We start from the raw sequence: 18,861 nt of genomic DNA, 5'->3' as shown, positions 1-18,861 counted from the left end.
AGGAAAAGAAGATTAAAATGTAACTGTTAAATGACTTGCAAGCTAAAAACATTTGAAAGATTCAATAATCAACACTTCTCTCCGGGAATAGCCAACAGTCTCCAGGTAGATGGACACTCAAAATGCTCTAATCAGCGAGATGGGTCACTATATACCGACATCACATCCATAGCAACTCAACCACATGACCTAATGTACCACTACATCACCACCACCCCACCCTGCAATTTTCCCAACAAACTTAATGTTAGCTATCAATATTTTAAAACTGTGATTTCTCTTTATAATCCGTATTTTCAGTTCTAAAGTTGTCTTACATTAAGGTTCCATCTTAGCTAATTGCAACTTACTTCAATTTGAATATATTTTCAGCAACTAATGGCGTGGTGGTTGTCCAGCATGGACTGACAGCAGCCTCTGACTGTTTCCTGATCAACATGTTAAATGGCAGTCTGGGATTCGTGCTGGCAGATGCTGGTTATGATGTTTGGCTGCCAAACAGCAGGGGCAATCTATACTCTATGGCACACAAAAAGTACAACCCCTCTCAAAAGGAATTCTGGGATTGGAGGTACAAAATCTGACTTTTTTTCTATATTCGTATTTTTGCATGGCACATTCAGCAACATGTTTGTCTTGCCAATGTTTTGTAACTTTAACATTACAACCTAACCTGAGGAAACCCTTTACACCAATATCTGATTAAAGATCCATTCATTGGAATAGAAAATATGACCCCGATTTCATTCAGTAGGACAGGGTTTAAAACTGAACACTTGTACCATCAAAGCATTAAAACTGCTATCATGCCAATTTACATGTGATGCCTGTCACATGTATAATGAACATTCAGGGACTGAAAACCTCCACTGCAGCTCCTCGATCTCTCTATCTGCAACATTTCCCATTCAGAGATCAATCCTTAATTTGAATTCGCTAGTCTTCAATGTCAAACAACCCCTTATTCTTGAGAAAAGTTTATGAAATTTGGCAGGGTCTACAGATAAACACACACAAATAGGACCAAAATATCTCACTGGTGCATTGTATAAGCATAACTCTACATACTCCATCACAGGAACAGAAATATAAATTTTCAAACACTATACAACATTATATAGTGAAACTTAAAGACACATTCTATTTCAGTTGGCAGGATATGGCACAATACGATCTTCCCGCCGTACTAAACCATGTTCTGAACGTTACCAAGGCAGACACAATATATTATATTGGTCACTCACAGGGGACGCTGATGGCCAATGCACAGTTTAGCGAGGACACAGAACTAGCCGCCAAGATCAAACTGTTCATATCTTTGGCCCCAATAGGCAAAGTAACACATGTTGGAGGGTTTTTGGGATTTATAAGCCCATTAGTTAACCTCAAAGTAAGCAGTTCTCCTCCTAACAGTAACCATAGACCGAGTTTGGTATTACAGTTTTAAAATGAGGGTTGTCTGCTCCTTTGATAAATCCATCTTGATTAAAAGGCAATCATTTCTAATAAAATTATGATATGATTTGTGACATCACAAATCCAATTATGCGAGACATTTTCTCACAATACATTGTTGCTATAAAATTGTATTCATGAGACATATATCAAAGAACTTGACCAAGGCTTCTGGCAGTTATTTCAAATGGTGTGGCTAGATTAGTCATATACATTATGTATTAAAAATAATGTTAAATGTATAGATTATAGAGTATAGAGTATACCCCGGTAGATGAAATAGAAAATCTTCTTTACTGAAAGACATCGAGCAGACAAACTGTTGGTATGATTAAACATGAGCAGATCATCAATGTGAAATTTATTACCCCAGAGTGGGGCTTAGTGTTGAAAATGCAATATATTCTAGACAAGAGGCCCATAGGCGTTAGCGGTCACTTGAGTATTAATTAATTCAAAATATCACTAGCCCCAAGGGCTATGAAATCTAGAATAATTTTCTTCTTTTACAAATCTAAGCTAAATTCTGATATTCAGCAGCAATATAAAACAAGATGTGTTCTTAAAAAACAAATGAAAGTGCCCATATATTAACATTACATGTATATGACTATTTTGGACCTGCCCATAAATCAAAACTCTGGGGGTTGCAAATTCACAATTTTGGTACATCCTTTCTCTGCTTTTCCTAAATATACATTTATTGTTTTTAAACATATCAGCAAAATCAAGTCTTTCAAATGGTAAACATTTAATCACTATGACCATTTTGACCCAACCTTGGTACCAAAACCCTTACAATTTTGGTAAGGGCTGCCTGCTCCTTCTAAATGTTCAGTAGATACAATCTAGTATCAATAGCATTAAAGAAGGTGTTATTTAAATGTTTTACACACAAACACTATAAATAAGCAAAGTTTGGCCCCACCCTGGAGTCAGAACCTCTACCCAAGGGATCAAGAAATAAAAATTTTGGTAGAGGCCTTCCTGCTCTACATCACTATGCATCTAGTTTTTCTTATTGATGTGCTGTAGTACAGATAAAGATTTTTGAAAACTGGTCAACTTTTGCCCTGCTCCTAAGGCCAGGAAGAGCAAGAGTCCTGAAATTTACAATTTATGTCCCCCTTGTCCAAAGGATGCTTCACACCAAATTTTAAAAGAATTGGAAACTTTGTTATCAAGAAGTCAGAAACACTCCATTGTTAAAACACATATTTAATCAGTACGACCATTTAATTTGGCCCCACCCTGATACCAAAACCCCTACCCTTGGGATAATGAAATTCATGATTTTAAAAAAGGATGACCTGCTTCCTCTAAATGTGCATTAGTTTCAATTTATTAAGAACAGCATTAAAGAAGATGTTATTTAAATGTTTTACACTTATATACTATATACATGTATATACTAAGTTTGTCCCCGCCCTGTAGTCAGAACCTCTACCCAGTGGATCATAAAATTTACAATTTTGGTACCTTCCTGCTCTACATGACTATGCATTAAGTTTTCTTACACATATGGAGTTGTAGAAAACAAGATTTTTGAAAATTGGTCAATTTGGGCAGTTTTTGCCCCACCCCTAAGGCCCCAGGGGGGCAGGAGTCCTAGAATTTACAATTTATGTCCCTCTTATCCTAAAGATACTTCATACCAAATTTGAAAACAATTGGAATGATACTTATCAAGAAGTAAAAAAATGTTTAATTATTAACGCACAATGGACAACTGACGATGACAGACCTAGGAATCTACTCCTGGACATCAAGCAGACAAACCTTCTGCATGGTTCCCAATAATGAGCAATAAGCCTTCTTTCAAAACTGTAAAAAAAAAAAAAATTGACCCTTTAGAACTCAAGTAGAAAAGCACATTTCACTGTGATGTGATTAAACTTACTCACATGTAAAAGAATTCTAAATAATCAATTGTGTATGATAATTATGCCAATATATCTTTCATCTAGTAAAAAGTATAAAGATGGAAAACACACAAGTAACACAATGACTTCTAAAGAGTAAACAATGTAAATATATGGGTAAATGTTTAACACCCACAGCTCTTTTGTCTTTTATTCAGGATGCAGAGTTGCTGTTTGGTAAGAAATCTTTTGATCAAAATTCAACCCTGACCAAGTGGTATGCTGACATCTTTTGTACAGTTTTGCCTGCACAATACATATGTAATGGATTATCCTCCATCATAATGGGTTGGGACAGGAGGAATCTTAACATGGTAAACCTTTTATATATTTTAGTTGAATCTGGATAGAAAAATCAGTGGACACGGTTTAAAAAATGCAGAGCATAGTCATCATGCATAATTTCCTTACAGACAAGAATTCCAGTGTTTTTATCTCATTCTAACGAAGGATCATCAGCAAAAGATATCATCCATTATTTTCAGGTAAGGAACTCTCACTATCGTATTATTCTGACATAGTAAAGGATTCTAACTGTTCTCAAATACTGACATAGTATGAAAGGACATTCACTGTCTCAAATATACAAGGGCTGTTTGATATGTAAAGTGTATTGCACGATATCTCAAAAGCATTCGACTCAAGCAGTGAAATGAACATTACATCCCTTCAAAGTATTCTCCATGGTTTGAAATACATAATTTCAATCTCTGAATCCATTTCTGAAATGTGTAACAGTACACTGATTTAGGTAGACCTCTGAGGCACTCACTGATTGCTGAGCCAAGGGCTTGTCAGGACTTGTAACAAGGACCAGATAAGAACTTTTAAGTTTTGGAAAAAGGAAAAAGTCGCTTGGGGCTAGATCTGTAGAGAATGGTGGGTATGGCAAGACGGTAACCTTCTCCAACTTCAAAAATTGCTTCGCAAGCTCAGATGTATGTGATGGAGCATTATCATGAAGTAGACGAACAATCCAAAATCCTGACACAGGGTGTCGTTTATGATAATATTTCTTGAGCTTTTTTAGTATATTATCTCGGTAAAACTGACCTGTAACACTTTTGCCCTTTGGCATCGGAATTTGTACAGCTATACAATCACATGAGAAGAATATGCAATAAAGAACCTTTTTGCTTATGGTTCTTTTGGTAACTACAGGCCTTCTACTGTGTTTAGTTAGCCATATTTTGTTTCCAATTTTTCCTACTGGTTCGAAATGGTGAACCCATGTTTCGTCACCAGTAACAATGTTTGCAAATTGTCTTTGATTGAATTTGGGAAACATTTTGAGCAATTGCTTAGCGGTTTGTACTCGTACCCGTTTTTGGTCATCTGTCAATATATGCGGTATTCATCTGGCAGAAATCTTTCCTACTCTCAAAACGTGCTTCAAAATGAAATACACCCATTATAGCGATATGCAAACAGCTTTGGCAACATCAAGAATCGTGTATTTGCCATCACTTTCAATTATTTCCCTGATTTTTGAGACATTTGCCTTGCCTGTTACAGTCACAGGTCGGCCAGATTTTGCTGCATCTTTGACAGACTCTGTGCCAGTCAGAAATTTCTTTCTCCACCTACAAACTGTCTCATAAGATACCTTATCAGACCCATAAACTTCCCCCAATTCAGTAAAAATCTGCATTACCGAATGACCAACTTTTGTGTGAACTTTTATATTTCTACAATATTCTCAACCTGTTTCCCAATCATTTTTACAACAGTGGTCAACGACTGGCTCTATTGAAATTACTATAAGTTTAAAACTATGTGGAACTGAAGGCTCGTGTTTATACTGTTGGAAAGGTATTGAATAGAGCTATTCAAGAGTATCATCATCCATGAAATCGTGCAAAGCATTATCACGCTGTGGTACAATACACATTACATATCGAACAGCTCTCGTATATGTATTTTCACTCATCTCGAATACTGAAATCGTAAGAATCAAATACTGACATAGTAAGGGACAAATACTGACATAGTAAGGGACAAATACTGACATAGTAAAGGACTCGCTGTTGTTACACATAGTAAGGGACTCCCACTGGCATCACATATTGACATAGTAGGAAACTCCAACTGTCATTAAATACAAACATAAAACATTTCTTTGACTTTCAAAGCTTTAACATTCAAATTAGAAGTAAACATGAAATACAAAAGTACATGTAGATCTATATGTCATTCACAGCAATAGTAATTTTCCTTTTTCTCTTCCTTAAGGAAATCCAGGCTGATAAATTTCAGAAATATGATTATGGGCCAGAAGGAAACCTTAAACATTACAATCAGGTGATGTAATTCATTGAATATTTGTAGTAAATTATCTGAACAGGTGCTCCAAGTACAGCAGTAATGGGTTATGCCATATTTCAAAAGTTCACTTTAAAAAGAAATGATCCTGTTAATTTCAAGTTCACACCCATTTGTGCATAATTCTAATGTTGAGACTTCAAACACTTATATTGACTATAAATCTTTCTTTTTTTTTTTTTTTTTATTGATTTTCATATTGTATTGAGGAAAAGGGCTTTTGAATTTGTGATGTTCAAGATTTTTAAAAAAGGGAAACTAACATATTTTTGAAATATGTTGCAAAGAATTTGAAAATGAGCACAGCCCTCCATGGTCATTAAGTTTCAGTTCATATTAAAATGTATATCCCAGTTTGTGTTCATGGCTAAATGTGAGAAGAGAATACAAACTCCGTAAAGTCTAGAAGTTAAATCTATTCATCTGAATTAACATTTCTTTACGTTCAAATGGCAGAACATTGTTTCCAATCTATATTTACTACCAGAGGGTATCAAAATCTGGATGTAGAAGCAGTGTTATATGAAATTGACATGAAACATTCTATTACAGACCACACCCCCAGAGTATAACCCCCAAAATATGCATGTACCAGCAGCCATGTACTACGGAGACAAAGACTTCTTAGCTGACAGGACTGATGTACAGTATCTCCTAGACAATTTACCGAATATTGTCCACCAAAAAGAATTTCCAAACTGGAATCATGTCGATTTTGTAACTGGATTGAATGTACATCAACTTTTATATAAAGATATTTTAAACTTAATGTCCAAATTCAAATAAAGGCTGGTAAATTTTTCTTCTTATGTAAATGTTTAAGTACGTGGTACTGAATTATATTTTCCCAATATTGATATTAATGTATGTATCTTTCTTTAAACAATTACATGAATATCAAAGCACACGCATTGCATGACAACATACACATCTCTAGCTCTGCAGCATATATCTGCTATTGTAATGAGGTAAAACAAAAAGCGTACAAAAACGAACCTGACATACACAGTCACTAGAGCGTGCAATAGTTATAGTGTGATTGTCAATGAGGTCTGTTTCACCGCGTTATAGATAAAGGTATTGTCTATAGGAATAAACTGTCCTGTGATAATTTTGATCACTTCCTGAGCTGCAGACCCGCCTATGACCGACGCCACTGTATGAAGTTCTGATGCTCCATAGCGACATCTAAACAAAAGTAACAACTCGTGAATGGCAGGAAAACTACAACATCTGGTATTAAATCATTAACTGTTATTTCTTACATATATGTATTCAAAATATTTTAATTTGGAGACATAGTGCATGGATATTTTATTTCCAAGTATTTCAAATACTGGTAGAATTTTGATGCACTGAAATAATTTTTCGCATACATCAAATATACATACACAAGTGTATGAAATTTTCAGTATCCACTTACATTTCATGGATGTAGTCCTCCTTCACAGTGGATGTTAATCCCCATTCGTGAGTTAATTTGGTAATGACTCCCTAAGTGAATCAAATAAACTCAGTAAATTCTTACATACTATATGTGGGCCTCTTGAAATACAAACACAATAAAGGAGAAGCTAGGACAAAGACTCCCAAATGGCCCCCATTTTGAGAAGTCGGCATGGATGAAACTGTAGATCATTAATCAGTACACCAAACCATGTCTATCACAAAATGAGAATCAGTTTTAACATGTGACACATTCCAAGTTCACAGAGATGGTGATAATTCTAAATTTCCCTATTTTCGGCCAAAAATTTACAAACTTGAAGCATCTATTTCTTCAGTAATGAAAGAAAAAGTGAGCAAGCTCACATAACCCCACAATGAATGACCATGTTCCACATAATGAATGACAATGTTTCACATAATGAATGACAATGCTACACACAATGAATGACAATGCTACACACAATGAATGGCAATGCTACACACAATGAATGGCAATGCTATACACAATGAATGACAATGCTACACACAATGAATGACAATGCTACACACAATGAATGGCAATGCTACACACAATGAATGACAATGTTTCACATAATGAATGACAATGCTACACACAATGAATGGCAATGCTATGCATAAAATGCAACAAATTCTTATGCTTCTGTGCTATACTGTACTATTTTCACCCAAGTAACTAAATTGCACAACTTGAGTCATACGTCAAATTGTTTAAAAATGTGAATTATGTAAAATACTTAAACAGAAAAATTTAATCATTTGTGGCTTGAAAACCAATTTCATGTATATTATTGACAAACTCCTATGTTCAAAAGGGGCAGAACTCCCAGAAAAAATCAAATCAGAATTTCCTGTGAATATACACATCTACACAGTATGTCCATTACATTAAATTATGTTCAGTGATTTCAGGAGTTGCACTGACAAACTATTTCAGCAGTATATTTAATTTTGGTCAAAAATTCAAAAGTTCAAAAGGAGCATCACTCAAAGAAAAAAGAAAAAATCAAGTCAGAATTTCCTGTGAATAAGCACATCTACACAGTAAGTCCTCATTAACTACAGAGTTTCATGAAATTCTGTTGAGTGATTTCAGAGGAAGTTACGCAGACAAGAGCATGACTGACAGACAAGTCAAAAACATTATATCCTCCACAACTCATTGCATGGGGTATGAATATAGAGCACACACTCTTGCCTACCTCTGAAACTTACTTATTTGTACACTAGTATAAGCTGTAACGCTAAGGGCTATTCCAGAAATAAATACATGGGGGGGGGGGGGGGGGGGGGGGGGGGTCGGGAGGCACCTTTTGTATATACCAAGCACCCATAAAAAAAAATAAAAAATTACCCCATGACCCATCAAATTGATAAACTCATTTTACAATGACCCATCTAATTAAAAAAAAAAAACTAACCAGACCCACCACAAAAATATTTTTAAAAATGAAAACGGTACAAATCTCGCGAGGTTTTCGGGGCAAACATTCTAGCCAATGACGCGGTAATGCCTGTGCGACATTGTATCACAGTAGTTCTGAAGAAACGATGTCACATCAACAATCAAAAGCATCTATGGCGGGAATGTTGGAAAGATTGGGAGTCCAAACGATGCTATTATCATGAAATGGATATGTTTTTCCACGAATCGTTTGTCTTCTAGTGGAGCCCGCGCCCGGAGGTCTCTATATCACCATCACACTGACTGATAAATATAACGCATCAGTACCCTCGTATAAATCAACTAAGGTTTGCCTATTTTTATTAGAAAACGGAATACCTATTGGTTTCAAAATATTCCCAAAATCGATGCACTGTAAACTGTAATAATCTACAGAACAGAGTTCGCCGCCATCACGTCCAAAGGGACCCTACTAAACGCGCCTCTAATTTGAAGAGTGTCGTAATGGAAAGTTATGCGCTGCAAAGAGCGACAACTCGAATAGTTCTATGTTACTTCCGATTTCGAAAGCAGCATTTCGAAAGCACGTTTTCAATTTTCCCTCCGACGTTTTGTAACCAACACGACAAGAGCAACAATAAAAATATTCTGAAAACTCAACACCCACGTGGCACAAAATAAAACAATAGAAACTACCCACTACCCATAATAAATATTTTTTTAACAGTCCAACCACGGACCAAATAAAATATGAAAAAATACGACCACCCACACAAAAAAATATCATTTGCCGCCCGACCCCCCCCCCCCCCCCCCCATTTGATCATTTCTGGAACAGCCCTAATATAAAAATGGTACATAGGCAAAAGTGTTAATCAATGTTTTCAAAAGCAAAATGTGAAACAAAAAAAAAAACAAAATGTCATTTTTTTCCTGAAAACCTGATCAAATCTGTGGCTTTTATCACTTACATTCATTATCATGATTATATTTTTCTACTAAGGCATCATATGACTTGAAATTAAATTTCAGTCTGAAGTCTATTTTAAAATTCAATTAAAAAAAATGTGGGCCCCTTGTCCTGCCTTGCTTTCCCCTTTCTACTATAGTCTACAGTATACAATTCCAGCACTGACCTTGAGGAGTTGAACGTCAGGTTCCACCTGGTCATTGTCTCCCCCCGGGTATCTATTGTATTCCTCATAAAATCTGTCCACTCCCCTCAACAGCACGTAATATATCAACTCGCTCTCCTCGTCTTCATCCTCCAGGTGGGAACCTATTTTCATAAAAGTGAATCAGGTTTTGCAGTACATCTAATTTTACAGTATAATAATGAATGTATTAAACATCTGCTTTATTCTTTTTCCAAATTCACACAACACAATGCAAAGTTCTCTACTCCTGCCTTCAATAATATACATTATATACCAGGAATATTTTGTGTTCATTCTACAAAGAACAAATTGTTGTAAGTTTCATTTTAATAAAAAACAATACCTATATCTTGTGTGTTGGCTGTTTGACTATTATATTCCTGTGCTAAACTTCTACACCTCAAAACTTGAACAAAGGCAGCATTTTTACCTGCAAGGAAGAAATCACATATCTAAAAAGCTATCAGACATAGAAACTTCTCTTATGAATTATTATGTTCCTTGTTAGATATATTTTATGTTAAAATAAGAGGTGCAAGGGCCTGAGTAGCAAGCAGCAACTCTCCATTGGACAGCTCAATCAAACTTTAAACAAGAGTCATCACAAGACAAACTAGTTCACCAGGAAGTATGACTCTACTTACCCAATATCCCTCCATTCAAAACATAGCCAAGGTTAAATTTTTGAAAAGTAGGTCAAAGTCCAAGATAAAGGTCATGAGTCTTGGTAGTTGGTATTAAATGAAAGGCCTGGTCACGAGGCATCTATATGTGAAACGTCAAAGGCCTATTCCCTTGGTTCAAAAATACAGCCATGTAAGGTCAAGTTTTTCCCTTAAAATGTGATGCTGACACTGACTTAAAAACTTCCATCAACTGTATTTTCACTAATGATTGCACTTCCTGAAGCATTGGTAAAAATAATCTAGGGTTCAAGAATTCCACAATTTTGGTAGTAGTTTTCAAGCTCTTCATAACCATACATACATGTATAGTATTTTATCACAATGTATTGAAGCAAAGACGAAAATTTTACCTGATATATTTTATCATCACTTTTACCTAAATAGTTCTGCCCTAGAGCTTAATGAACCCGTATTGCAAGGGTAAGGAATTTCACAATTTTGGTAGAGGACTACATGCTCTTCATAACCATGCATAAAGTATTTATTCACACTGCATAGAAGTAAAGGAAATGTTTTTTCAAGATTTTCAATGCATTTAAGTTCCATCCTAAAGCCTGAACCCCTGGGGTCATGAATTTAATAATTTAGGTAGACAGCTACTTACTGTTTATAACCATGCATTAAACATTTCTTCACAATGAACAGAAGTAGAAAAAGACAATTTTTAAAGATAAAATGCATTTTCACTATTTGTCCATTTGGGCCCAGCCCTGACCCAAGAATAAGGAATTGTACTATTTTTGTAGCCAGCTACATGCTTTTTAAAACCATGTATACAGTATTTCTTCCTAATAAAAAGAAGGAATGAAGAAGATATCTAGATGATAAATGCATTTTCACTGTATATTCACTTGGGCCCACCTTAAAGTCTGAACCCGGGCCCAGTGGTCATGAATTTCTCAATTTTGTTAGACAAATCCTTGTTCATCATTATTATATTCATAGTTTGTCTGCTGTGTTCCTGAGTAAAGAAGATTTTTTTTTTTTATTGCATAATCTTTAAGGCTTTGACTCCACCCCTCAGACCCCAGGGGTTCAGTGACCATAGAATTCTAAAGTTTACTTTCCCTTACCCTAGAGATATTCCATATCAAATATTCAAAGATGGCTTTGTACTTTCATCAAAAAGGTTGATTATGTTTAAACAATAACCTAGGATGGAAAATAGATGGTGATCGACAACTAAATCACAGTACTCTGTAGATTAACTGCATGACTTTGATGAACTATAAATACTTACAAAATAATTTGATTTCCTGGTCTGTTATAGAAACACCCTGTGCAAAAAGAAAATACATCAGATTATAATTATATGACCTAAAAGCAACTAGCACTAGCATAGAATGACAATCAAATCTTACTCATGTTAAGAATGTATTTCAATCTGTCTTACTCATCTATATTAATCAGTATTTAGCGATATTGAATACTGTTGAGGTAAATTTTGTCCATTGCACAAACTGAAGCTCTCCCTCTCTTTATCATATACTATTACATAATCCAGAGTTCTTGAAATTTATTATTGTGCTTTCAAACCTTTTAAAGATTTTTATCAGAATAATGAAATGTACTGTGAATTTTAATGGTACAAGGAAATTTTAAACTGTCAAATCCTTCGGACTGGTAAATTTCAAGAACACTGCTAATATATTATTTTTCTAATCTACTGTATAAATGGTAATTAGCCATTTCTAACTGTTTCTCTAGTTTGTTTATGATTTTGCATATCATTTTAAAATAAACAGTCAAACTGTTTCCTGGTTACAGAATGAACTGTTGCATGGTTTAAGTAACTCACTAAGTGATGTTAATTAAAGTGATCAAGATGTTTACTAAATGACAATTTCACTTTCAATATGGGTAAGTTTAGTAACATTATTGAGGACAATTAGCTGATACTTTAAGGGGGGGGGGGGGGAGGGGGGGACTCACTGAGTACTAAACACATCATTAAAAATGTTACTAAGTGTACGAGGGCTGTTTGATATGTAATGTGTATTGTACCACAGCGCAATAACACTGCACAATTTCCTGGATGATGATATTCTTCAATAGCTCTATTCAATACCTTTCCAACAGTATGAACATGAGCCTTCAGCTCCACAGTTTTAAACTTAAAGTCATTTCAATAGAGCCAGTCGTTGACCACTGTTGTAAAAATGGTTGGGAAACGGGTTGAGAATATTGAAAAAATTAGAGCTTATATAAAGTTCGCACAAAAGTTGGTCATTTGGTAATGCAGGTTTTTACTGAATTGGGGGGGGGGGGGGGGGGGGAGAGTTTATGGGTCTGATAAGGTATCTTATGAGACAGTTCGTTCGCAAGTGGAGAAAGAAATTTCTGACTGGCGGAGTCCGTCAAAGATGCAGCAAAATCTGGCCAACCTGTAACTGTCACAGGCATGGCAAATGTCTCAAAAGTCAGGGAAATAATTGAAAGTGATGGCAGATACAAGCAATTTTTGAAGTCGGCGGAGGGTACCATCTTGCCACACCCACCAAACTCTTCAGATCTAGCCCCATGCGACTATTCCTTTTTCCAAAATTTAAAAAGTTCTTATCTGGTCGTCATTACAAGTCCCAACAAGCCCTTGGCTCAGCCATCAGTCACCAGTCAGTGCCTCAGAGGTCTACCTAAATCAGGGTACCGTGACGCATTTCAGAAATGGATTCAGAGATTGAAATTATGTATTTCAAACCGCGGAGAAAACTTTGAAGGGATGTAATGTTCATTTCACTATTTGAGTCAAATGCTTTTGAGATATCGCACAATACACATTACATATCGAACAGCCCTCCTACATTGTCCCAGAATCCACAAATCAAAGTAAATAGCATCTATAGTTACCATTTATTGTTACACAATTAGATAAAAAGAAACACTGATTATCTGCATGTTTTTTATCAATGAATTGATGAATTATATCATATAGTAGGTTAGGCAATAAAACACTTATTGCATGGCTTCTTGGGTATCAGCCAGCAGTTGTCCCTGGTAATGTAGGTGACCCGGCTTCTTGGGTATCAGCCAGCAGTTGTCCCTGGTAATGTAGGTGACCCGGGCACTTTTCGTCTTTGGCCTTGAGTAACATTTCCTAGGTCTTCTCTCCTATCTCGGGACGAGTTTGGCTGGTACCCAAGAAGCCAATCAGTAAGTGTATTCTGTATAACTTGAATAGGATTGATCATCTAATTTCAGGGTACTAGTACTAGTTAGGGGAGGGGGAGATCTCATAGTTGCTAAAATTTATTTTGCCAACACATCTTATACCTGTGTACATTAGTGTAAGATTTGCACGTCATCTAAAATTTTCTTGATATGAATTCACTTATTGTAATAAATAGATATGTCTAATTTCACTGAAAATTAATCCTCAATTTATAAAAATAACTGCTTTTGCAACTAGCTACAGTTAAAACAGTTATACAGCACATTTGTTTTCAACCAACTTGAAAAAAAATTCTTAAAAAGTTTTTTGTTTGAGTAATAAGGTTGATGAAAATGTTCTTTTTATTTTTTTTTAAGTGTGCTTAGAAACATGCCCATGATAAAGTTTGAACCAAATTAGCAAATTATGCAACAAAATTAAATACATAACAATAAAAAAGTAAAGCAAAGGGATGTTTGACACCCAAATCTAATTATCTGTGCATGATTTCATTAACAAATTAAACCTCACCAAACTACATGCAACTTGGGACTTTGAAATCTAATATGTAAAGTATTCCCAATTTTCATCATCAATTACAAATGTACATATTGAATATATATTCATTGTTGTATAATATGTTTATTAAATAGATAGAATGCTATATAATTCCAGTACTTCATTTGAAGTCTATTGATAACCAATTCTGCCTTGGTTAGGGAAAATGCATGCCATGCCATCTTCTGAAGCTCAAAATCACACACATTAGAAGGCTGTCAGAAAGTTTATATTAGACAACTTATATCTACAGCACAATGTTTGTGTAATATACACCAACTTTGCACACATCAGATGCATGTGTAGGTCTTGTTGCATAAAATACTGATGAGTAAAATCTAAATTTACTCAATTATTCCAAAAGCTGCAATTTTGGGCAAATTTTAAATGGGATCTGGACAAAATTAAAATGGGAGCAAAATATTTCAGTATACATAAAGTATGATTTTATCAAGCACATCATTTTCATTTAGTTTTTTGTTCTACAATCCGAAATCAGAACTTCATATTTGGTAGACTCTCTGCTTTAAATCAAATGGTGAATGGAGACCAAAGGCGAGAGGAATTGCATAGATACAGGTGACTCTCAATAACTTGAAGTTCAAGGGACTATGATAAAAGTTCGAGAGATTGAAAGTTAGAGAGATCGAAAAAAAATCGGAAGTTAAAGTTAAAAAAAATTATACAACAGAACAAGTAAAAGATGAAGTAGAAGATTAAAATTCTTTTGCTTATAGGGTCCAGATAACCTTTTGCGGTTATAGCTGGACCACAGAAGAAGAAGAAAGAGGAGGAGAGGAGAAGGAGTTAACAAACAGGGCCAGTTTGTATGTAAATAATGTTTCCAAATAGTTGCAGCATGGTGGACGACAACTTGGGATGTGAGGTTATGCCCAAATCGTCGCCGTCGACGATTTAGGACGGGCGACAATTTGGGGTGTTACATAAGAAACCCCAAATCATCGCCGACGACGATGGACGGCAACGATTTGGGGTGTAACAGAGCACATTATAAGTCACTTTACACAACACAAAAATTCAAACAAATGAGTAAAACGATGTTTTTAGTGTAACTTTACACAAAGTACAAAGAAATTTAACAGTCTGTAGATCTCTAAATTACTGTCTCTAAATTAATGTCTCAAACTTACTCTCTTGTTGTCAAGTCAAAAGAAATTAAAGAATTCCTTCATAGTGGGATTCTAAACAAATTTTAATCATCACAATACCCCAGTGTACCATAGGGTGAAAACTGACCAATTAACCAATTAATTATATACTCAAGTGCCCACCTCCACAGAGAAGCACAGGTGATATGTATAAACACTTAATCACCAGGACCATACTAGCCTCTGACATTCAACAAAATCCAGGTAAGGTCCAAGCGGAAATAATTATACACTTGGGTAACAGTCGGTATACGCTACGCACCACTTCGAGTGATCGAACGTTCAAGAGATCAAGACTAAATTTGCTTAGTTATATAGAGAAAAAAATCGGGACGATTTCACTTTGAGAGATTGAGAACTTCGAGAGATTGAAGTTCGAGTCATCGAGAGTCACCTGTATTTGACTTTTCATTCATAATTGTTACCTATATGTGATCTTTCATTAAGGTGGTTCACTACACCCAGTTTCTCAAATCAATACGAACTGATTTAATTATAAAAGATATGATGATATACAATAAGTATATATGCCAAAAAGGCAAAAAATATACAAATTTGGATAAAAACATGATTTTTTAAAAAATTATTTCAACACATGAACAAAAGACTGGGGGATTTGAACTCGAGATCTGAGATTCACCAGCCCAATGCTTTAACCACTGAGCTAAGATGATTGACAAACAAGTCGATCGATACAAATAATTTCAAAAAACATATAAATTGCCATCTTGTGATGTGGTGTCATACAGAGTCTAAGCTTTAGTGTAGTGAGCTACCTTAACATCAGTTTTATCAAATTTTACAGAAGCATACAGATTTGAAAGAACAAGTGAATGTGGGTGTCTGTAGGTATCTAAAATTGGCTGGAAAACATCAAAAACTTGTAGAATTAAAGTATTCAAACTTCAAAGAGAGTGAAGCTATTGAGTTTGACATCAATTAATGTCATCATTTTATATCAGCTGATCTGTGCAACATTTTACCTTTATACACATTATATAAACCATTTTTGATTAAAGTGCATGAATTTTTGCATGCATTTTCGCATGAATATTTTAATGTCTTTAAAAATATGAACTTTCATTTATATTCATAAATTATGGTGTATAAGACGTTTCCTAACAGCCCTCATGTCATGAAGTCCAAAGGACCACAGAGCTCACCTGATATTTCTATATTGATTTTTATATTCATTGTAGGGGACTGAGACACATACTTAAATACTGTACACGTCACTAGTAAATAAAACACTAGTCTGACATCATAATAACAGAGGCGCTTCAAAGTATAAATCATTTCCTTTCATCAATGTATCAAGAACACAAACAATACATGCATTCATGTGCAACACTCTAGAAGTAATGGTACTAAAACAAGAGGCCCATGGGCCACAACACTCACCCGAGTCACCTTGAACCTGCTATTCTTCAGTAGAGATTTACCCCCATTTATTCCCATGACAAAATTTGATCCCATATGATCCCCCAACAAGCCTTATGGGATTAAGATTTTTTCTGCCATATTCATGTATTATTATTGTATATTCATATAGTGATTTATCTAATCAACACCATTACCTTAAATAGTGATTTATCTAATCAACACCATATTACTCTAAATCTTATTGTATATTCATATAGTGATTTATCTAATCAACACCATTACCCTAAACAGTGATTTATCTAATCAACACCATTACCCTAAACAGTGATTTATCTAATCAACACCATTACCCTAAATCGCTTTACACGTAAAACAAACTAAAACAAAGAACATCAAATACATAAAATAATATTAAACTGAGATAACTAAGAATCGGCAAAACTATATAAGGTTTTTGAAGGGCATTTTTGAAAATAAAAATAACTGTTTACATAAATACCGAATTACAAATTAAATGTTAATGTAATATTTCATTATGTAAAATCTGATCACCGATTTTAACCCCAACTTAAACCAAGGGTCCATGAAATAAAATGAAATCACACATCTTGAGAATGATTACATATTAACATGATTTTGTGTGGTTCTGCTACTCTTGAAAAAATTTAAAATTTCGTATATATTCTCATGTAAAACTGAATCCTGATTAACCCATCCCTAGTCAAATATGAATCTGCACACTACATTGGAATGATTGCATATCGATGACTTATCATTGACAGTGGTTTTTGATAAGAAAATTTTTTCGAAGATTCAAATTTTGATCCCTTACTCGGGTCCCATCCTACCCCCTCCCCCTTATCATGATATGAAGAAACTTCAATCTGCAGCACCTGCGGGTAACAAATATCAGACCTGCTATATACATTGTATTGCCATGTAAAATTTTTATAGCCCTACCCTCTCTGACCTCCTAAGTCATGATACAAACAAACTTTAATCTGCACTACCAGTATGGATGCTTGCATATTAAAATGACTAATCGTGGACCTTTTGTTATTGAGAAGATTTTTAAAGATATTTCCTATATATCCCCCATGTAAAACTTTAATACCCCTATTTGTGCCTCCATCCTAGCCCCAGGTGCTATGATTTTAAAAAGTTTGAATCTCCACTCATTGAGGAAGCTTTCACATAAATTTTGCCTTTTTTGGTCCAGTGGTTCTTGAAAAGAATTTTTTTTAAAGATGCTACTATATTTTCTTTATTTCTTAATGATCTACTTTTTGAAAAGGTGTGACCCTCCATTTGAACAATTTAAATCCCTTCAAACAAGAATATTTTATTGCGAGTTTGGGTGAAATTGACCCTGTAGTTCTGGAAAAGTAAAAAATGTTAAAAGTTCATGGCCGGACAAAATGTGATTAGCAAAGAAAAAACCAAAAAGAAAACTTAGGACAGATGGATGGACCAGACAGTGAAAAGTACAGGACTCCATGAAAGCTGACTGACAACTGACAGATGAGATCAGAAATGCTTGCTCTGAACAAATGGAAACACCATTTAATGAATTTCAGGCATGACTCGGCAGATGCTGCATGTCAATGAACTTGGATTCTAGCACAAGAGCATTCAAAACATATTGTCTATGTTTTAATCTTTTTAAAAGATCCCACCTACAGTAATACATGCTTATAACAAACTTGCTTATAATGAATCCAAGCTTATTCCGAAGTGATAGTTATTCTCCTATGAGGGGATAATAATGAAAATTATACTGGATATAATGAAGTTTGGTATAATCATGTTTTACTGTAGTTACATGTACAACTAAAAATAACACAACTTCAGAGACACAAATGTCATCATTTCAAATTCAGATTGATATCCAGAAAATGTTTCATCACTTAAGGATGTTTTCTATTACCTGCAATGCAAGTTGCATATTGATTACATAGAGAATATGTTTGGTGGTAATGATTAAGCAAATAGTGAACTTAAAAGGTATGGATAACAAGTCAAAATTTAATGCCTACATGAATAAACTCAGGCCCTATGTCCCTCTGCTTTATCTCCTAAAAAGAAACAGCATTGAAACTGACAGGAATCAGAATAGTCACATGACTGACAGGTAGCGTGTCTACTTTAACACCTGACAGAAACCTCAAAATTAATTTGATATTTTGATA

At 34.9% G+C, this 18,861-nt stretch overlaps 2 protein-coding genes across 3 annotated transcripts in view; one reads left to right on the top strand and one right to left on the bottom strand.

Moving 5' to 3' along the window:
* The first annotated feature begins 1,055 nt into the window (after positions 1-1,055).
* Positions 1,056-6,485, top strand: LOC125648673 (lysosomal acid lipase/cholesteryl ester hydrolase-like). The gene is made up of 5 exons (XM_048875687.2): positions 1,056-1,390; positions 3,536-3,691; positions 3,791-3,862; positions 5,610-5,678; positions 6,252-6,485. The coding sequence occupies exons 1-5, from the start codon at positions 1,160-1,162 to the stop codon at positions 6,483-6,485; spliced, it is 762 nt and encodes a 253-aa protein (XP_048731644.2). The 5' UTR covers positions 1,056-1,159.
* Positions 5,492-18,861, bottom strand: part of LOC125648660 (NEDD8-activating enzyme E1 regulatory subunit-like) — a 26,802-nt gene continuing 13,432 nt past the window's right edge. The window contains exons 15-20 of one of the 2 annotated variants that reach the window (XM_048875677.2): positions 18,709-18,747; positions 11,655-11,691; positions 10,072-10,158; positions 9,708-9,850; positions 7,123-7,193; positions 5,492-6,887 (exon numbers count right to left, since the gene is read on the bottom strand). In XM_048875677.2, coding sequence (XP_048731634.1) covers positions 6,728-6,887; positions 7,123-7,193; positions 9,708-9,850; positions 10,072-10,158; positions 11,655-11,691; positions 18,709-18,747 — 537 coding nt within the window. In that variant the 3' untranslated portion in view covers positions 5,492-6,727. The remainder of the gene's footprint in view (positions 6,888-7,122; positions 7,194-9,707; positions 9,851-10,071; positions 10,159-11,654; positions 11,692-18,708; positions 18,748-18,861) is intronic. The other variant, XM_048875680.2, reaches the window with a different exon arrangement.

The sequence above is a fragment of the Ostrea edulis genome, chromosome 1 (assembly GCF_947568905.1).
Source record: "Ostrea edulis chromosome 1, xbOstEdul1.1, whole genome shotgun sequence".
NCBI classification, from domain to species: domain Eukaryota; kingdom Metazoa; phylum Mollusca; class Bivalvia; order Ostreida; family Ostreidae; genus Ostrea; species Ostrea edulis.
Note: the sequence above shows the minus strand (reverse complement) of the source record. Positions and strands in the feature narration are given on the sequence as shown.